This window comes from Triplophysa dalaica, chromosome 19 (genome assembly GCF_015846415.1).
Source record: "Triplophysa dalaica isolate WHDGS20190420 chromosome 19, ASM1584641v1, whole genome shotgun sequence".
Lineage (NCBI taxonomy): Eukaryota > Metazoa > Chordata > Actinopteri > Cypriniformes > Nemacheilidae > Triplophysa > Triplophysa dalaica.
Window position 1 is genome coordinate 4107721 of NC_079560.1, and position 23009 is coordinate 4130729.

Sequence of the window (23009 nt, forward strand, 5' to 3'; positions counted from 1 at the left end):
AGGCGAATCACTGACCTTGTTTGATCTAAGACTTCCTTGTGGGCTAAATGCTTCAACACATGGGGCTGAATCATGCCCCTTGACCATGGGGCATGGAAAATGTCATACGTTATTTAAAAAGGTAAAGAAATGTAGGTGCTTTGTGTCAGTACTTTTGACTTAAATACAGATTCTCTAAGTGAGATGGCTCTCTGTTTAGTTTCTTTATTGGGAAAAGTAATTTTTTACACATTGTGGTTCATTTTCTGAAATGCAATACTGTGAAATCAGATTGAACAATACATAACATAAGATCATGAAAATTAAATTTCACGCAGTCTGTATTGTTGCCGTGTTTTAAATTAAGCAGTCTGCAAAGTTGTAAATCCGAAGGTGAATGAATAATGATGTTATTGGCATGGAAAAAAAGGAGTCGACTCTGAATCACGCAAACGAGTCGTCCTTATTCCGATTCGCTAACAGCCACGGATTTACATCACTACATATAGTCCCCGCCTACATTTTGCCTGGACTGACCGCGAATACTTCACTCTACTCCCCCAAATACTGTAGATCGTGAGGCTCATTCACGGTAGACCAATCACAGCAGACTAGATCATCTGACCAATCACATCAGACTAGGCTAGCGGAAAGGAGGGGATTAGACAGATGAATCGCGGAACGAATCATTTGAGAGTCATTCAATAAGTGAAGTAAGAAAAACTGCCTATTATTACGAAATAAAAGTTTTTACACATTATATGTACATACACTTGTTGTTGGACACTCCATAAACCAAATAGGACCTTTGGTATGTAGGTATGTACTCTTTAAATTGAATCATAAATCCACAGAATTCATTAAGGATAGATTTATTTTGAGTTCATAGAACAGTCGAGGTGATAACTTTAATGGCTTGCTTTTTACTGTTAATTTGCTCTTTGCTTTACAATTTAATTGAGCATGTTCTCTCATCCACTCGTACAGTAACATGCGAATACTCTAAACCACAGATACTATTATCCTGGCCTAATGGATGCGGTTTTATCATTTCAAAAGTGCAACTCTTTCAGATGACACATTTTAGATTACACTTAATGCCTTTATTGGATGTTAGATTCCTTTTAGGAAATGGAATTGCTCACGAATCACTGAACTCTGAGAAAATGTCCATGCAAATCATTACTTTCTGTGCAGATTTCTGTGCAAATCTCCAAATAGCTTTACAGCTATTACTGTAGGTTAATAAGATAAATGTAAATAAATTTGCCCTCTACAAAATTGGTATAACAATTATAAAGGTCAAATTGTAATGTGTGCAGAAAGCTGTGATTCATCCTGCAATTTGATCGCGCTTGAGCTTTTGTGTAGATCTTTTCTCCATTTTTAAGCATTAGTCTGGTTGTACCTTATTATTTGTTTGAAGCATTTTGTATCTTTAAGCATTTGCATGTCTCTCCTTCCTATTCAAGGTCGTACTACTGTATGTGTCGATTTTTTCGTACAATTAAGCTATTTCTGAAAATAAGAAACTGGGCATACCTGTAATTACTTTTACCTGTAATTGACCAAGTCAAGTTCACATCCTGATGCTGTGTTTTTCCACGACCATCAGGAACACTGTACAGAATTGCAATGTCAAATGGGGAAGTTCCTCTGTGTCCTAGTAACTCTTCAATTTATAACCTTCTCAATGAGACATACCGAAAAGCAAACAAAGCACTCAATATCTAGATGGCGCATTATAGGAACTGGTTTTACAATGTTTAATCGGGAGCATGCAGCCATGTGTTTGGATGGTCATAAATTACTGAAAGGACACTTTTCCTGTCTGTCTGTCTGTCTGTCTATATTCAAAAAATATATAAAGGAAAATATCTATCAATACTGTTTGTGTGTGTGTTCTCTGTTTATCACGTTTTTCTAGATAATGTAAGATTACACTGTAAATTGAGAGGTCAACCTTTTGCATAAAATCTATCTTCATTACATTGATCGTATGAATTGATTTATTTACAGCTAAAATTATGATAACAGATTTTTTTCTAGATAAATTCATTCACAAAAACATAAAATGTATTGTTAGAAACAAATGCAGAATCACAGCATCAGTACCGGATTAAACGGAGTACACAGCGGATGAGCGCGGAGTGGGCGGGGCCGAGGAGGACCTGAGCGGCTGACGTCACGCCCTCTCAAAGACAGACCGGTTAGTCAGGAGAGGAGCAGCACCCATTGGCATTTGACTTACCTGTGAGGTGTGTAAAAGCTCGTCCCCTCGAAAATCAAGACATTAACAAGTTATAGATAACATCACGAAGCAATAGCAGAAATCACCGAGTTCAATGGAGTAACCCAGTGACAGAGGGATTGTAGGATCTCTGTTTTACCGTAAGAGGTAAGCGCAGATGGAAATTATTTTCACACCGGTGTCAAACTATGAGTGCTATTTTCTACAGTGTTTATAATTGTATTATATCATTTAGCGTTGTTATAAACTGACATACTGAAAATAGAAGATTAGAATAATGCAATTTTCTATTTCAATATTACAGTTCATTGAAACATGCATTTGAAGAAAGCTAATCGATTGGTTTTATAGATGCACTTTATTTAAACATATTATTATGTGTCTGCTTGAAATAGTTTTAAATTGCTGTTTTTTAAGTAATAGTTTTAAAGAGATATTATATTTTATAGTTTCTGAAACAGCGATAGCAGTTTGTTTTTATTGATACTTCACATTTTTATGTCTTTTCACATTTCACATTACCGCTTTCACAGTAATATGAAGACCTTTTTACCTAAATATAATATATTTAGATATAACCCTAAATAATATAATTTCTGCTATTTATCATAATGTATAACACATTCTATAATGTAAATGTTTACAGAAATATGTTGTTCTCAGTACAAGATGAGGTCAGAGCAGGGCTTTACAGTCTAATAATATTATCGGAGTGGAAAGTGCTGATTTAGCTGTTTATTATGTAATGAGCTTTCCATCGGTCTAAACCTGAGCATAAGAGGCCAGACATCTATCTCCAGGTCTCATAGATGCAGTTAAATAGATGACTTCTGTTTTCTGACATAAAAACATGGTTTATTGTATAGGTCTGATTATTTTGTTGCTGAATTTGATATCTTAAATAATGGGTGTGTTTTGTTTGAGCTTAGCAGGAGCAACAACCCACTTTTTCTTTACAACATTGATTATAATATGGAAAATTGTTGTTCTTCCTGTTGCCTTATTGGATCATTGACTCTCTATATATCTAAAAGAGGAGCATAGAAGATAAAAAACATATCTGTGGGTTGCTTTGTTTGCTAGTAGTCTATCCTGAGTTTGGAAAATCAGACATAACCTAGATTGACCCGACTGACTAATTTTGGTGATCCAAAATTATTGATTTTCCATAATGCATTAAATGTTATGAGTGATAAAATAAGACACGTTTTTATGTTCCTGGGTTTTAGAATACTTGTAATAGTTCATGGCATGTTGGAGTCAGTCAGGGCACGGAAAGCATAGAACTGAACTGCAAGAGAGTTTAATTGTGCTTGTAAAAAGTACTCTTAATTGTTCATCTTCAACTGAGTTTAGACAAAGAACTATTCATCAGTAACTGAAACCTGTACAAGAAGTTACAGACTCTTATGTCTTTATCTGACATTATTGTGTAATATAACAATTAAACTCAAGACTTTTGTGCATGGCATTGTGCAACTTAATTGTACTGAACTGCAAACTGATCTCATCAGAATTACCAGGTTAAATCAATGAAGCTTTCACTTGCAGTTCAAACACTGAGAAGTGCTTGTGCGCGTGTGCACATGTGTGTGTGTGTGTGTGTTTGTGTTGATAAGGATTAGAACCCGTTAGAGAACTTAGGTGTTGAATATCATGTTTATGTTTATGCCTCTCTTACCTCCATCCAGTTTAAAAATGCTGCTACAGTATTCAGTGCTCACAAATTTTCATTCTTTATTTCACATTATTTCTTTACTTAATTTCTCAGCATTGCATTCTTTGCGTAGCAGGCAACCTTTTAGTGTCACTTATATTTAAGGCCAACATAGTTCCTGCCAGGAAGTAACTAATTTAATTTGCTCAATGAGCTTTATGGTCATGTACAATTAGTTTATAGCATGAACATCATAGCAGTATTTGACAGTATTGACTGTAGATTCAGATTACACAAAAGAGGATATTTTGAAAAATGTTGCTTAAATACTGTTGGTCCCCATTGACATGTATTGTATTGGTACAAACACGCCATACGACAAGCTGTCAAAGTAACACTAACAATTAAAAAGGCTTTTAAAATAGACACGTATATACAGTACAGTAATGCTGAATGCAACAACATGAATGTTTTGGGAAAAGCCATCTGTAGAAGAAACAGCCCCAAAATGTTGTGATCTTTCAAGAACTTGTATTTACTTAAACTGAAGCACAGATGATGTCTCGATTACTTGGAAACCTTGGAGAGCTTGTATGACTGGTTTCACTGATCAAAAGCTTTGTTAATCCATCAACAATGATAATTCTTTATCTAAACATACATTGAAAGGCTTTTGGCTTGTTAACATGCATATTGATGTTAAAGGAAACATTGGCTGTATGTTGTATGTTCATCTGTGCTTCAGCGGTTTGATTGAATTATCCCTCATTAAAGAGACAGATTGCAATGATTTTTAAAACCACTTGCCATGATGGCCAAATCCCACGCTGTATCATTGTCTTGTTTATTTTTTTGAAGTTGCTAGTTTTTACTACAGATAAGCTATTGTATCATTAGTGATTCCTCTGTTTACATCTTTTTCAAGTATGCCTGAATGACAATAGACCATAGAGGTCTTCCGGTTATTCGTTTTTTTATGTAGTTGTTGACAGCTATGGACATCTCAGTAGGCCCCACCCCCTTAAAGACGCACTTCCACCTTAATGTATTGATCTTAATCCCAAACTGGCTTATGTCTTGATCTGGCTAACTGCAGATCAGCTTTCAGATCTATGTCACCTGTGCAACACTGCACCTTCATTCATACCACTGATGGAAAAGAGAGCGTGCCGGGTTGGATCTAGCTCAGACTGGATGGTTCCGGACTGTGAAACTTGTGCAGAGTTGTGTTGCGGGGGCTAGAGATGTGAACATGGTTCTCAGAAAGAACAAAACATCATGGATGTTTGAGGAGTGTATGAATGTAAATATTATTGTAGTGTTTTGATGTCTGGCATCAGACAAATTACAAGCCATGTCAGAAACAGCAAACCCAAGTTTCTTCTTTTAATCAAGCTTTTTTGAGACTTTCTAGACTTCACAGCAATAGTCTAGATAATTACAGCATTTTTCATCCATAATGATGTATTATGGTATGACTCCATAGAATCTTTGAACTTTTCTTATTTTGTTATCTTTGTTTTAAAGGATTCTTCATAGGATTCAGTATGTTTCCATTTTAAAATAAAGGAAAACGTTTTTGTGTAACTCTTCTTATGTAGTGCCGATTTGTTAATCAATTAAAATTGTTAATTTATTTTAAAAGCTTGAAGACAATTTTTTTTATGCGTAACAAACAGTGTGACATTGACAACAAAGTGATTAGTCATTTTCCTATACAAGCGGTCAAAGGTCTTTAGACACATATTTTTTCCATATTTTAGAATAATAATAAACTAATTAAAAATATGAAATAAAACAAAAGTATGAAAGTTCCTATGGGAATTATATTGCAACTAAAAAAATTATAATAAAATCTGTTACATTTTATCATCTTCTACCTTTTGACTAGAATTCGCAGAAATGTATCTTGTCATTTTCTCAAGCAACCCTCACCCTGAGATGCTTTTTAACAATATTAAAGGAGTTCCCATCTATTCTGTGCACTTATCGTCTGCTTTTTCTTAAATATTCAGTCAAAGTCATCCATTTCAAAAACATTTTTATTAAATTTAAGGTTAGTTTTGTAAGGAAAAAAATATGTTTGTTTGCAAAAAAAATTGTCTTTTAAACTAATTTCAGACATTAAAGCAATAAGCATATCATTTCAGATCAAAAGTTTTTTTAAATAACGAGAAACATTTCACTCAATTGTACCAAATCTTTTGACCGGTTTACGTCTTTTTTCTTGTTTCATAGTCATTTTAAGTTTGACATTAGATTGATATTATTTATACTTTAGATGTAAAATGCTTTAAGTATATATACAAATCAAGGCATAAGAGTGTAATATCTTGTGTAAACTGTAGATATTAGATATACTACAAGCAAGCAATTATTTTTCTCCACATAATAATGGCCCTAATGCACTCATGCTGGTATGACTCACCATCTGGATCTTTTTTCAAAATGTACTTTAGATGCCTTTTTCCCCATTTTTTTGTCTGATTGCAAGCAGGTTCTTATGTTGCCATGACTAAAAGTGCACTCCTTTGGACAGACATGCTGTTACCCAAATATCCTCATACGCCAGATGATAATTTAAGCAACAGTAAATTGGAAGAACGTACTTGTTATATTATGGTGGTGATTTGTGATGAAACTCCTACTGTGAACCAATGTTTCCATTGTTCCGCAATAATATTCAAAGTATAACAAATATGCACTCAAAAGGGTTTGCATTTATTTGCAAGCTTGTGTGACACGTTAAGAAAGCCATATGAGCTAAAAGGGTTGGTTTTAATTTGCTGAAAATGCACAACATGACTTTAAAAGTGATCCCTCTGTAAATAAAATAGTGGAAGAGTGCAAAATAAGGTCAGATAATCCTCCTTAATCTTATCATAGCTTTAACCTGAGAACATTAATTCCTAAAGACAGAAAGACCTCTCAAAGCTAAATGGAATTATGAGGGACATGGAAAACAAGAAGGTAGGAGGGAGCGAAATCTTTTGAGCAGTTGGTGGATGTGTGCTGACTTGTTGGCAAGCCCCTGCTTGCCTTCTACAGTTCAACAGGCTTAGCGACTTACTGTAACCCCCCTTAGATGTTATGTAAGAAGACCGCATACAGTAGGAGGACAATCCTGTAATGCCAATTATCAGATCAAAGGTCCATTCTTGAAATCAGTGTCAGAACTGAGAGGTTAAGGGAGTTGGGTTAATTTACTTCTGTGAATGTTGATGGAGATATTTGATGTAGCACAAGGGTGTGAGAAGTTCATTTGACTGTGACTGTGTTACAAGGCAGTTGGGTTTACTGATAGCTTTCTGCAAACAGTCAGAGAGCACGTGTGCCACATGTGGTCAGTGCTTACAGTATATAAGGAAGGGTGGGAAGGTAACTTTTAAAATGTATTTCACTACAGATTACAAAATACATGCTTTATGATGTGATCCGTAACTTATTTTGTTAGATTACAAGTTTTGTAACTTTGTGATAAGGTTCAGAAAACAAAAGGATCAGTTTTAAAGTTTTTCACAACTATCACACTTATTCAGGATACTAAATAATATTAGCATGCAATTTCTATGAACCCAGATCCCTCTTATTTTGTTAAAATTATTCACATTTTGCAAATTCGGTAACTTTATGAGCATAACTGTACACTGTAAAACTTTGCTGTAGTTTTGCAGCAGGTTTGCCAGTAACTTACTTTAGATTTATTTTAGAATTTTGTTTTAAACAAATACTTACGTGGTTCTATTATTTTCTTTAGTTAAATGGGTTTCCTCTCTTTTTATGTTAATGTATTTGTAATTAATGAAGTTTTACATATTTTTATTAGAAAACAGACAAAAATAATCAGGAAGAATGTCATTTTTGCCAGTAATGAGACCAGTCTCTTTTTGGTCATTTTGAATATCAAAAGTCAAAGTGTTTTAATTTTGAATAAGGTGAATTTTAACTCTAATTAAAAACAGTACTAATAGGAAAATATTAAGTAATAATCGTATCTACAGTAGGTTACTGGCAAACCTGCAGCAAAATTACAGCAAAGTTTTACAGTGTAGTTTAGGATGCTTTTGCAGATTGTCTGAGAATCACAAATTACTGTTTAATTGCCCGTTCCAGTTTATATTAATGTTTAAATGAAGTAAATTACATTAAAATTACAAGGAATCACTTTGGAAATCTAAAAATACTTTTTGGATGTAACTGTAATTTGATTACCACCCATTTAAAGTAACTGTATTGAAATACAGTTACTCAATTTTTTTATTTTAAATACGTAAATGTATTTCATTACTCCCCAGCTCTGTATATACGTCAATAAAAACATGTGTTGATACCTTTGGAAAAGCTCTTCCCACACTTGCTGAATGTCTGAAAAAACGTGCTCACTTGCTGAAAACATTCTAAGACCCTCGATTGAAATTATCTTTGAGGAACCAAAGCGCTTCTTTTATGGCATTGCTGTGAACAACTTTTGTAGGGCCTTTATTTTTTAAGAGTGTTACACTATGTATGTATGAAGCCATATGAATCTAACCTTAGCATTGTTGAAGTCTCGAGACCCTGTTTTAATGGCCTTGGTCTAGTCTCAAACATGTACGGAATTGGACTTATTCCCGAGTCCACTCGAGTCCCAACCAAAATATTAAAGACATTGGAAAGAGGTCCCTTTGTGGGCCAAAAGTGAAAGGTGTTTCTACGACTTTTCATGTTTTCTCCTGATTGTCTAATATTGATGTCCAGTGGAACTTGGTACTGAGTAAAAACTGGTTGAAAGTTAGACAGTCAGACAGGTTTCAATTTACACATAGAAATAAATGAAGTGAGAGTTGAATGACAATGTTAATAGCATCGAATCAGCATCACTTTTGTACCTGCAAAAATTCACCTTTCACTTTTGGTCTCGACCACAACACTCCACGTCAGTTCCTTTATGGTATAAATCCTTATGCAATATAATATAAAGTTTACCAATTGTAGCATTTTTCCACACTTTATGCAAGAGGAATTAAAACACTGTCTCTCTTTCACTCTCAGTATTATTTCCGTTATGTTTATGTCTCTGAACAGTAAATCTGCAGTACTAATATCATCCACTTCATGTGCTCAATGCTTATTTCTGTCCTCAGATTAATGGCAGAATGGACAAAAAGCCAATTCTGCAGAGGATTCTGATGCCAAATGCATCTTTATTTTATTTCTGTGTTTGCATCTGTATTATTATGTAATATTGTGACGGAAACGATACACAGGTGAAAACTGTGCCAATGTGATACCAGCATCACCCTGCTAAAGTTGGCACTGGCTTAAAAAACATCTCTGGTTGTCTGCCAAGAAAACTGCATTGTACAGCTGAACATTACTTTGAAAATGAATTGTGTCAGGGCCAATAATACACTCATGTCTATTTAGTTGTTTTTGAGTACTCACATTCTCCCAGTGTCAGTCGGGGCTTATCTTGTTCTGTTTTTAAACATTTCAGTTGAGGTCAGGTCAGAGGTGCTGATGTAGGTCAGTAGACCGAAACATTTTACTAACTAATGAATATTTGTGCAAGTACTTGTAGTGTGCGGGATGTCATCTTTGTGTTCGACAGTGTTGTTGGACTACTTTCCTACTCAACTATCGGTCTTCAGGCGTGCTGAGATTTTGTTGACAGGCCAGAGGTCCTGTCACAGGTTATGACCCTATGCATCGAGATGCGTAACAAAAGATACAAACATTTTGGATTACTGAACTCGGTTGATGGTCAAGTTGAATTACAGGCTAACTCATGCGATATAGGTAACATACTTGGGATGTTTTAAATTTTTACAGAAAGGTTAAGTATCTTGTAGCCTTTGAATTGTAAGGGGAAAAAGCATGCTTGTTCTTTTCTGAGCTATCAGATATATGGATTTCACAAATACTTACAATATAAAAGCACTCACAACATCACAGACATAAAAGTGGGCTCTTTTGACTTTAGGCAGTAGGCAACTGGTCTAGCAACATCCGAGCCACCATTCGGAAGCCCAATGCAATGGAGTAGCAAAATTATAAGAAACTAGTGTGTTTTGCATAAGCAAGCAAGAGTTCCTCTGTAGACCTGTAGAAAAAAACAGCACATGCTGGTTTGGTAGGTTTTGAACCATATTGCTGGTTTATGCTGGTTTAAGCTGGTCATGTGCTGGTTTAAGCTGGTCATGTCCTTGTTTAAGCCGGTCCTGAACCAGGGGTTTCACGGGTTAGACTTCAGAAGAGTTTGAGTGTGTGAAAGGTCATGCACCATAAGATAGAGTATACTTCCATCGATTCTTTAAAACTCACTTATTGTAGATCCTTCAATATATAATCCTTTCTGCACAGCCTGTGAAGACCAAGAGATAAATAACATGGGTGACAACAAGGATCAGTGATTAAATAATAGCTAGACTTGCATATATCTTGCCAAGTCTTGGCTGCCAAGACCTGACTGTTCATATTGATAGATGTTCACCTGTTGTGCTTGGAGTTTAATCTTCTTGTTTTGTCCTTTAGACATGTAAATCTCATTTAACTGTGATCGCATTCACTATGTTAGAGCGCTCGGTTACCATCTCATTTTTTTGTGAAACGTTTTGATAATAGTCATGAGTCTTGTTTTGTGAGTTGGCCAGTTCTTTGTGGATATCTTACATGTGCAAATAGCAGTCAAATTTTTCCAATCAACGGAAAGCTTGTATTGAAGAGCACTGGTTTTACAAGCTTCACCTTAAAGCATGCGTCATGCGAAATGACCTGTAAAACTATCTGAAAATTCCCAAACAAACAGAGCTGTTTTTCACATGGTGATTCGGTCACGTACAACTCAGAAAGTGGCAGTTTGATGACCACTATATTTCTTTAATAGGCACTTTACAGCTTATGTTGAATAGGAAGAGACAGTTTTGTGGCAAAACCTCATGAAATAAAGATGTACAGTACTTTTGGAGTTTACTAGTTTGCAGTTTGACTTGCTATAATCCAATCATGAAGACTTTTATTTGGAATTTTTTTGTAGACTTTACAAGGACATCGTTCAAGTTCCCTCTTATGTCAAACAGATCATAACTCCAAGTGTCCAGAGACCTTTGAATAGATGTGGTGAAGAAACATTTATCAACCAATGAGTCCAATAAGTGACTAGCGACATATTTGTAGATTGTGAAACAGCATTGTTTAAAGTAGGTATTCACTTTGATGGTACAGTTAAAAAATGTAAGACCATCTTAAAGGAAAGTTAATCTTTAAAATAAAAAAGGTTATTATTTACACGCCCTCTAGTCTTTTCAAACCTGTATGACTTTCTTTCTTCTTCAGAACACAAAAGAAGATATTTAACATGATAGTAACAGAAAACCGTTGGTTCCCCATTGACTTGCATTGTTATTTTGTGTCCATACAATAGAAGCCAACGTTTTTGGGTCACCAACATCCATGTTTTGAGAGAAAAAACATCACACAGGTTTAACATGAAAACTGAATGAGTAAATGATGATTTTTTTGATGAATTTTCATTTTGAAGGTGAACTATTTCTTTTAGGCCACTTAAGGCCTATCTGTCTTTTACAATAGTTCATTGTAAACTTTAGATGTTTAATGTGTTATAATATCTCATGTTAATATATATGATCTCAAATACGTGCCAGCTTCTAATAAAGACATTTTATGTATATTCTGTGTTTGATAAATGGTAAAAACAATCTTCAACATCTATCCTGACAAGCTGATTGGCCATCATAACCAAAATCATATGTGTTATGATCTGTTCTTTAGGTTGTCGAGAGTACTTATTTTTATGTTCATTTATTTATATTTACATTAATGCATTTGGCAGACGCTTTCATCCAAAGCAACTTACATTGCATTATACTAAACATTTGTTTCTAAGTATGTGCAATCCCTGGGGTCGAACCCATGACCTTGGCGTTGCTAGAGCCATCCCCTAACCACTGAGCTACAGCTATTTAGATTGTGTATGTTTTACAGTAAAATAACTAACAGGTGCTTCTGTACAATTCTGTACCGATGCAAATGGTGTGGGTCTGATTTCCAAGAAAATATACAATCTCTCGAGTATTAAATACACTCAAACTATGTCTGCTAAATGCATAAATGTAAATGCAAAAATCAGCAATGAGTACACTTTGTTTACTTTGGTTAATTGTGAATATTTGTTATTAAAACATTTCCATTAAAAAATATTTATTAAAGATATTTAATAAAGAATGTCTTTTCATTATGGGAATAATAATAATAAAAATCAATCTTTCCTTATTCTCTTTCTCTTTCATTTCACTTATCAGATCTTAGACGGCATCTGGCATGATGGGAAACTCTGGGCTTGTGTTTATTTTCACCTTGATCATAACTCTGATGTCAAGGGCAGCAGGTAATTAATAACATGTCCACATTACTACCTTACTTCAAAGAATATGATTCATAAATGTGAGAGTCAACATGATATCCAATTTAATTCTCCAAATTAAATCGATCACAATGTCCACAGGGATCAGTCCTCCAGGCAGGCCCAGACTCACAAGCTGTCGCTCTCCAGAGAAGGAGACTTTTACCTGCTGGTGGGAACCGGGCGATGATGGGGGCTTGCCGACCACCTACGCCCTCTACTATCGCCTTGAAAAGTCAGTCTTTCTGCTTTTCCTCAATATGACTTACTTATAGTCAACACACTGTTTTTAAAGTCCCCGTGAAATGGAAGTTGCGATCGTTTTTACTCCTGTATTCTGACACAATTCCGAGTTAAAAGGAATTTTTTAAAGGAGAAAATTAGTACAGTATAGACTTGATTGGGTGTGTAAAAGCAGCTGATGAATTTGATTTGGAAATGAAACTGGCAGCAGACTGAGAGATGAAGGGGAGGAGTCAATGGATGCAGAGCAAAAGTGCATTTTCAGATTGTAATTGAAGATTATGAAGCTACGTGAATTTTAAAGGCAAATTACCAACAGTGATAAGCTATTTGTTATAGACGCTGCAAAATCTCTTGAAAAAATAATGAATTTTAATTTCACTGGGACTTTAAGTGTTATACCAAGGTTACAGCTTTGAGATTCAGCAAGTTCCATACACAAACAGATTACATGTACAGTAACACCATGTAAAAACACTCTGAATAGAGTGTATAAAGTTCATACTTATGCATATTTTAAATGAGGTACAGCATTGAATGAAATGAGCTTGGCAAGGTCAAAAAATTTGAAGAACTAATACTGTTTCAAAAATCTTTGGTCATGTTAAAGCAAGTTGGATATTGTATATAATATTGTTTAATATTGCTTATAATATTGTTAAGATTTTTTTATTTGCCAAAAACCTTAAATTTTCACCGACTACAATCTATCAAATGAATGGACAAGTGTCATCCATGTGTAAAATGTTTATCATCAAAATATTGTTTTTCAGAATCAGATGTCAGCACAATTTTAACCTCACCTCTGCATTTATTTTATAACACAAACAACCTTTGTTATGGAAAATTTGAAGCTATTTAGCTTTGGTAAATTTGTCTTTGGTGTGTATTGCATATCCAAATTTCATTGCATTATTTTAGCCTAAACATGTGTTTTATACACAGCTCAGAGACTGTGTACGAGTGTTCGGACTACAAAACCGCAGGCGAGAACTCGTGTTTCTTCAACAAAAATGACACGTCACTGTGGGTCAACTACAACATCACTGTGGTGGCAACCAACGCGCTGGGGAAGAACATATCAGAGCCCGGAGAGGTGGACGTGGCCTATATTGGTAAAAGTCCCTCTTACATTCTCTACCTCCTTCGTATTTTTCATTGTCACTGTTTATTCCTCTTCATCCGGCCTGTGTCGTTCTCGTACCTCATGTTCTTTCCTGTGTGATTCAACGTCTGTATGTAATCTTGTTATACATATTAAATGGTACACGTGGTTGCTGCTGACTTTATGGCTGAAGAGTTTTTTATTTTAGTGGACAGGGCAAAGCAGTCAAGTGAAATATCTACAACACTTCAATTTCCTCTATCTCAGCAAGTTTTCTACATTTTTTGACATTTTGTTTTAGCGCAAAGGTCATTTGGATTGACTTTATTACTAGTTGTTATTTTTTTACCTACATACTGGAAATAACTAGTTTTCAGAACTTAAAGTGTTGAAACAACAGAAGTGCTGAAATGGAAAAAAACATACAGGTTTGGAATTACTGAGATAACAAAAAAATGACAAAGTATTCATACGAATTCAGACTCAACTATTCCTTTAACATTTAAATGATGTGATACAGTCAAATGTGTTTAAATGTACTGTTTTCGCGAGAGGCAGACAAGTTGTGTTTCTTCTTTATGGATATTTAAACAAGCCTTTCTCTTGTATCAACAGTTCAGCCCAACACTCCAGAGAACGTCTCGGCTGTAGTGGTTCATGAAGACCAGATTCCATTTGTGAGGGTGTCCTGGGAAAAACCGAGAACAGCAGACACGCGTTCAGGGTGGATCACGCTAGTTTACCAGTTACGAATTAAAACAGAGAAATATGTGGAATGGGAGGTGGGTTACAAAACAATGATGATGTTGAAAAATATTTCAGTAAATGTCTGAATATCAATGTGATGTTTAATAAATTTAGACATTCTTGGTAGTAGACCCTTATTCCTCTCTATCAAGTTACTCAGGGTAGCATCAACTAGTGACAGATTTATTATTGTTTTTTAGTTTAATATTTTGAATAAGCTTTTATTTTTATTTTTTATGCTGTTCATTTTAGTTTAACTTTAATCTATGTGCTTTATTCAAATTATTATTCATTTAGCAGTATAATAAGTAAACAAATAAGTCTATTCAGTTTTAGTTTTAGTTTAGCATTTATTTATTTTATGTTCATATTTTAGTACCTCAAGTTAAACTCAAGTAGAAAGGCAACTAGAAAGCATTTTGCCACCGCTCATAGTGCTCTCTCCGTCTGATTTGTATTTCCAAGCAACTCATTTTCGGATGGAATTTCTTAAATATTACGAAACAGACTAGAAAATGGTTAACATAGCCACTGTTCATTGCGAGTTTATCTGGGACATCTGAAGTGCAATGGAACGTTGTGTGCAGGTGGACAGCCAGCGGGCCCATTTGTCCATTAAATCAGCTGTTATACTAAGAGCTTTAATCATTGACTTACCCAGTCTGGGTTTGTCTTCAAGAGTCTGCAGAAACCTGAGGAAGGACTGATATGCAAAACAAGAGAGACCAGATCATACTAGATTTTCTTCTTCAAGAACACAAAGCTAAAGGCATGTGGAATAATGATTGCCAGAGTAAACCAGAGAGCAATAGTATTGACTCTGAGAGTATAGCACAAACACATCTATCTCATCATTAAGTTTATTTAAGTCAAGTTGACTGACATAAAGACATTAAGACAAATTTACTTGAAATATTAAACAGGTTTCATCCGTGAAATCAGTTTGATCTGCATTCACACAGCTTTACATGGAGGAAAATACTCAAGACTCATTACCTATCTATTTTGCAATAATGCACATTATAGTTTAAAGTTTAGGGTCTCTTACATGTTCTTTATTTTATTCGAAATGTGATTGGAATTATGTTGACAGGCGAAATATAGACCTATAAATATAAAAACATATACTGAATATTATTATAATACATGTAATTAAAAGATATTTTGTTTTATTAAAAATATTGTTATTGTTTTTCCCTGTGTGTGTATGTGTATGTGTGTATAGGACTATGACGCTGGCATGCAGAAGTACTACAACATATTCAGTCTTCACCCCGGTAAGCAATACATGGTGCAGGTGCGATGCAAACCTGATCACGGGTTCTGGAGCGAATGGACCCAAACGACCTTCGTCAAAATACCCGGCTGTAAGTTTCTTATTTTCAGAAGCTTCTTACTACATAGAATCCTATGTACAATTGTTAAACATTTTCTAAAGAAATGAAGCGTACATTTGACTACTAAACTTTATTCAGACATCAAGTCAGTGCCTATGAAAAACCTGTGCTTTATTCTGATGGCCATCATGTTTGGAATCACCTGCTCAGTTTGCAAAGTAAAACCTTTAGTTTTGAACCCTTTCGCTTGCAGATTAAACGAACGCTTGTTGGCATGTACTCCTACGAATTTACTAGCAAGTAGGAATTACACTGATTCCTACTTTGAGGTGCATCATGAGAAGCAAAACTATAAAAGCACACTGTGTTTCCCACAAACCTGCGACTAAACACAGATAACTAACAGTGCAGACTGTTCCATCAGAGAATTCCATCAGTTTTTCTTTAGGGAGTTATGACCTCATCTTTCCCGAGGTGGCTCAATCTCAGTCAAGCATGTTTTCATGCTCTACCCTTAACCGGGCCTCAGTTGCCTCGGAGCTCACTTGGAAAATCAGACACGGGAGTCGCACCTGACAGCAGTAAATGAGCCAGAAATCTGCCCTGTTTTCAGCTCACAGCGTTTTACAACATCACACTGTTTTAATTTATTCTGTATTTAATGTGTTCTTTTTTTCAGTATCTGGAACTGTGACTTGATTTGTCATAACAGAAAAATAAATTGTGTACTCGTCACCATTCTTGTTCTTGTATTTGTGTTCTATAGACCTTGTGAGAGAACGTTCGCTGTGGTTCATGATAACCATTTTCTCTGTCTTTGGTGTCCTCATCCTCACCTGGATGTTAAGGGTCAAACGAAACAGGTGCAAAAATGTTCCAATTTCGCAGTTCATTCTCAATCATTCTGTGGCACACGTACTTAGATACACAGATAAAAGGATCATTCACATGGATAAAAAGCGTCTGCCAAATGCATAAATGTCATATTATTTTATGATTTTATTCATTTTTTATAACATGGAAACAATAAGGTTGGATTTGTTATATTAGTTAATGCATTAGCTCACATCAACTAACAATGAACAATTTGGTTTTACAGCATTTGTTGATTGAACGATTGCCATTTAATTTAATTTATTGTTTATTTTTGCAATAACAAAATAAAAGTTTGGTCGAAAAACAATGTTGTATAGATTAACATTTAGGATTAATAATCGCTGTAAAAATATATTGTTCATTGTTTGTTTGTTAACAGAAGTTCAACTATTCATGTTGTTTATTTAACTTTTTTGAATCATCCGCTATTTACTGTTCATTTAGTTAACAAATACAAATTATTTTTGTAATTTTTATTTACATTTTTAAAAGAAGAAATGTGATAATTAATGCACCAATCAACATTTCTCTCGTATTTTCTCTCAGCTTAGATTTAAACAGACACAACTACAATAGGGAACACATTATCTTTTGCAAGAGGGCAGTCAGAACTACGAATTATTCTCATAATTCTTTTAGTCACAGTTTGTCTGTTTGCAGTGTGAAGCTGTGTTTCCTGCCTCCTGTGCCTGGACCCAAAATTAAAGGATTCGACAAACAGCTGTTCAAAGTACGTAAAAGCACATGGACAAGGGCCAGTGTTCAAATAATATCACATAATGTCAACTCAACTCTGTTTGAAGGTAAAATCGTTGAGCCCATGTTGTTCAAGTTCACCAGCCCTGGGGCATATGAAGAGACAAATGCCTCTTTATTTTTTATTTAGTATTTCAGGCCAAGTTTTTACATTTCAGTTATGAGACAATTCAAGACATGTTTATTCAAAAATGAAAGATCTGTCATTTACCACACTTTCTTTTCAAAGACAATCTCACAGCAATTCATAAATATTATTACAAGATGGCTAACTCGTATGTATTTTATGATGGTATTTGTATGTTTTTACTCACGCTCCATTGATGTTATGTTCAGGGTTGGGTAGGGTTAGGGGAGGGGCTCCATTATGTTTTTCTATTAATCGTATGTTTTTGTACGATTCACATCGTTTGAATTGTCTAGAAAAAGCCGCCTCATGAAATAGTTACGAATTCTTGTCGTTTCCTCTAAGTGACAACAAAATATAGTGACTATCTAAGCTCTTTTCTGACATTTAATGAAAAGATGGTGAACCAGACACTGTCAACCTCATTTTGTGTGTCCCGTCACTTTAAAAAGTTTTGTCACTTCTTTTACTCTCTCTACAGAATGGCAAGTCAGAGGACATTTTAAATGCTCTTGTAATACAGAGTTTTCCTCCAAACACCGATTACAATGACTTATTGGTGGAATATCTTGAGGTGTATGACAATGAGGAGCAGGAATTGGTGTTGGATGGGAAAGATTTGTCGGAGGACTGCCTGAAGTCCAAAAGCTCCATGGACAGCGACTCCGGCCGGGGCAGTTGCGACAGTCGCACCCTGTTGTTGGAGAAATGCACAGAGGGACGAGACTCAAGCAGCGATTCGCAACACTACAGCCAGCACGGTGAAACAAGCTGGGCTTCTACTGAAAGTAGCGAGTGCCAGGTACCCGAACCGGGTTCGCCCGAGTCTGTCGATGGTCATGCCAAGACCTGGCCTGTCGTGTTCTCGTCTCCGCAACATCACCCCTGTCCAGCCTCTAAACCGGTCTATCACAGCGTCCCAGAGATTCTCAACATCTCTTCACCACGAATGACGCCCATCAGTTACCATCAGCTTCAGCATCAAGTTCTCCCAACGCAAGAGGCCGGCTTCAGCAAGCCCACCTTTCGACATTCCCAAAGCTACCACCAGCTCAGCCGGCACAGTCCCGAGCACAAGGCAGAAAACATCGTGTCTCCATCGCGTTCCATGGAATATGTCGAGGTCCATAGGGTCAACCCCGAAAATATGCTGGTGCTCAGGCCTCTTTCAGACCCCGACGGCGGACCTGCCCATTCCGAGCTCGCCGGAGAGGACTACACTAGAGTCAAAGAGGTGACATCAAACAATATGCTCTTACTGCAAACAGAAACACAATGCTCGGACAATTATAGCCGGGACTGGGACAGCCAGGCCGATCGATGCTTGACCCAACAGCAACCCTGTAAACCTTCAGTTCACCAATTGTTCATTCCAATGCCACAGGAGGCCATGAGGCTGATGGGAAATGGTTATGTGGACTCGACCGTGTTGATGCCATCGAATTAACATGTGGCCTCCCATTGTGTGAAAAACAATCAGCCGTCCACAAAATCATAAACTCTTAATGAGACTTAACTTTCTCCACTTCGACAAAGTCAAATCGACAATTTATTAAGCCCTGTGAGATGCGCTTACCTTACGTTTGGATGATTTTATATTTTTACGAATTATATTTATAGATTACATACTTGAGTGTAAACAAAGGTTTGTGGACCCATTCTCAGGCAGGTCTGGACATTTTTTGATGTTTTAGTTGTTCCTTAAAAATGTCGAAAGCTGACGTGTAATGTCAAAATGACATATGGCTTCTCACACTCATATATGTCTTTGTCACAATTATTATTAGATTAAGCACTTAGCATATCTGCTCTCAGCCAGGCCCTATGCATTATGTTGTTGTAAATGAATTCTGTACTGTGGCACAGTTACGAGTTTGAAGCCACTTTTTTATTATGTTCATTTGAAAAAGGGGGTCTCCTCTTGCAATAACGTAAAATGACTTCAGTCAGATGAGTTTAAAGGGATACTTCACCCAAAAATGAAAAATTGGGTCATCATTTACTCACCTTCGAGTTATTCCGAATTTGTATACATTTCTGATGAACACAGAGAAAGATATTTGGAGGAATGCTTATAACCATACAGATCTTTCCCCCCTGTCGACTAGTAGGAAAATTTACTTGATCATCTTTTTGTTCTTTTGAACACAGTAGACGATATTTTGAAGAATGTAGGACAGCAAACAGTTCTGGGGCACTTTTGACAACCATTGTATTTGGGTGAAGTATCCCTTAAAGTATTGCCAAAATGTGCACGCTCCATAGTGGCAATGTAACACATTCGAAGTGCGATCACAAAAACTCACGTGCATTTTATCAAAACAAATGAGTATTCTTTATGTCACAGCTGGTTTAATCCTTCTGTAATCCTGCTGTTGTTCATTGAAAACGAATTCCAGTTCATTCAAGAAACATTTTGTAATCTAAATTACTCAAGATATGTTTAATGGTTCACTAATGCAAAAGTAACTTTAGAATTAGATTTTGCCTTCAGTATTAAATCTCAGGTGGAGGTTATCTCAAACTCTTGAATGTATGTTTTTCACTGACTTGCTTCTTAAACTAAGACTGCGTCAGTCTCACTGACTAGCAAGTAGTTAAAACTAATCAGTTTTCCTTTTCATATTTCAAGTAGCCCGATCTACCTTTTTATGTAAATGATTTAAAGAAGTTATAACCAGTCTTGAATATTTTTTTTTAGAATATGACTAGTCTATCCGGTTAATGCAACCGGCCCCTGATGAAATCAGCATTAATTTTAAACACAAATCCAGTATGAAATTGAAACAGCCAGTGAATTATGAATGCTGATATATGTTCAAATACGCAGTTCAGTTTTTCAGTGCTCTAATCTAAAAGAGTATGAATTACGTTTGTGTGGTTGTCCAGTTGATAGTGATGGGAGAGAGAGAGAGAGAGAGAGAGAGAGAGAGACACATATGTAAACCCGTAAGAGAACCAAATAACTCCAGTCTGTATATTAGACAGGCATGTTGTATAAGACATTAATGCAGCACTCCAATTTTTATGTTTTTATATAAAATATTACATTCAGGACATCCTGATAGGCAAGGACGAATTTTAGCCTGTGCCAGTGCAAATCAACTTCTGACCCACATGTTGCCTTTTTATAGTTATTTTATGTTACATTTATATTTAATGTGAATATAAAGGATATTGTAACTTTTGTGAGCCAGACTGTATATTTTTTTGATTTCTGTTTTGTTTAGCTGTTGTAAATGCTTGGTTTAATTCATAATCGATGTACATGGACAAAGCTTTATATTTCTTATGCATATTTTATCAGATTTCTAACTCAACGCAAATGGAAAATCTGTGTGTTAACAAGGTGTAGCCTTAGGACAGTTATGTTTTGACTCACCTGCCATCATGAAATATTTAACTGTGTCTGTGATTTAGTGACAGCATTTTCTTTTGAAAAAGCATAAGAGAAATTTAGCATTTATCTATATAAATTCTGAGATTGAACTTTATCAATAAAATCATGCTTTGCTTTCAATCTAACAAATTTACAATAACTGTAATCTAATCAACACTAGATAAGCAAACCATAAAGTTAGTTGGCTAAAAAACATCTTGTGTGATAATTGTTCTGTTTTTCCATAAGAAATGGTTTGAATTGAGCAAACACATCTCTATAACCATTAAACACTGTCAGATTGTTGTAAGTGTGCTGTAGTAGGCCTACTTCTTCTAAGTACTAAGAAATACTTCTCACACAATTAACATTGACATTTCTTAAGTAAGGAATGATGTATAGGCAGCCGGTTGTTATTACAGAAATAAGCATATTTCGCGATAACAGGCGGCTACTTGTACATTATCCCGCTTATTACACGGCTACTTGCCACATGAGAAAAAAAATGGACATAAAATGTAAATCTGAAATATTTTATTATCTCATTTTTACCAAATGCAGACCTTCCATGAGGAAAAGACAGCTTTAAAGAAAGAAACGACATTCAAACGTCACAAACAGGCAAATTGGTTTAAACATCTGTAAATATAATGTCATTTATTTTATTAAAAGACATATTTATAATGTTTTTTTGTGTAGTATTAAACTGCCCTTCTCAAAATGGTTTGCAGCATCCGGATTACAGGGTGTTATTTGTTTTGAGCGGTTGTTATTTGAAAATAGCAACACTTGGAATGTCGCGACTGGCCAATCAGAATCAAGCATTCAAATGAGCCGTGTGATAATGGAAAATAATGCAACAGGTTATAAATGATCTCCACTTATTCATAAATGCAATAACATCAACTAAGATTAATAAATGTTTAAATAAACATGTGTTCCAGCTTTGACTTCACAATACAAATGAACATTTTGAAATGTTCAGTTCATTTCAAATTTTCTAAAAAAAAAAACACGAATAAGGTTTTCTAATATTGGGCCTTATTAGTTGTTTAACTTATATTCTATTAACAACAAAAAACTAAATTAACCTTTCGTCTTTCTAACGGCTTTGGTAAACAACTATACAATTTTATTGTGTTGTCACTTTTGTGTCCCTGACCAACTGAAGACACTTAATTAAAAGTTGACATTTAAAATAAAAGGGTACATTGTAAAATAATGTTTAGATTAATTTTCCAGAGGGGACAGTTGTTTGCTTTTTATAAATTCAAATAAAAACCTGTCTAATTTTAGACTCTTCAATATATCACAACCAATAGTGGAATCTTATCATAAGAAACATTCTAAATTCTAACTATCTCAAATTATAACAAAGACATTTATTTTCTATGTAAACAGCTGGTTCACAAGCTGATGACAGTGTTGCAAGAAGGAGCTCATGGTTTCAAGTCAAAACCTGCCCAAAACTCTGCCGAAAGGCACAAAAAACGTCCATAATATTTCAACTATAAACAAACACATCTAGAGCACATTCTGTGCGCCCCCGCACACTGCGTGCAAACAAGCCTTAAATTGTTTAGGATTATTATTTATACACAATGTTTGGCTGACATAGATTTTTCACCTCATATTTATTTTATACCCCAGCTATGTGTGGGACTATGTTCATTTTCAGACTTCAGAACAAAGTGGGCTGGCCAATCCTTAACATGTAACTTTAAGGAGGGGTGACAAAGCATCAGAACACTGGTTAACCAACTCCGAGCATGCATAATTTAAGTGTGAATCTTACAAACCAACCAAAAACAGAATAAACATTGAAACAAGGAATTTAACACAGCATTGCCACAGGAAATTAAGATGTGGGGCTTTGAAGAACGCACCAGAACAATCCTGGACAAACTACCAGAGTAGAAATATTTGTTGATCACAAAAGAAGATATTTAGCAAAAGAAGCAAATCATACAGTTCTGGGGCACCTGTGAAGACCTTTTTAACATTGTCCACTAAAGTAGTCAGTGGCCCAGAACTGTCAGTTGCTGAGCATTCTTCCAAATATCTTTCTTTGCGTTGTTCACAGAACAAAGAAATGAATACAGTTTTGGAACAACAAGGGTAATTCATGACATAATTTTATTTTGGGGTGGA

The 23009-nt window shown here is 35.4% G+C and overlaps 1 protein-coding gene across 1 annotated transcript; it reads left to right on the forward strand.

Moving 5' to 3' along the window:
* The first annotated feature begins 2219 nt into the window (after positions 1 to 2219).
* On the forward strand, positions 2220 to 21168 carry prlra (prolactin receptor a). The gene is made up of 9 exons (XM_056731969.1): positions 2220 to 2377; positions 12188 to 12273; positions 12391 to 12523; positions 13477 to 13646; positions 14252 to 14418; positions 15609 to 15750; positions 16487 to 16583; positions 17257 to 17326; positions 17961 to 21168. The coding sequence occupies exons 2-9, from the start codon at positions 12207 to 12209 to the stop codon at positions 18924 to 18926; spliced, it is 1812 nt and encodes a 603-aa protein (XP_056587947.1). The 5' UTR covers positions 2220 to 2377; positions 12188 to 12206; the 3' UTR covers positions 18927 to 21168.
* The last annotated feature ends 1841 nt before the right edge of the window (positions 21169 to 23009 follow it).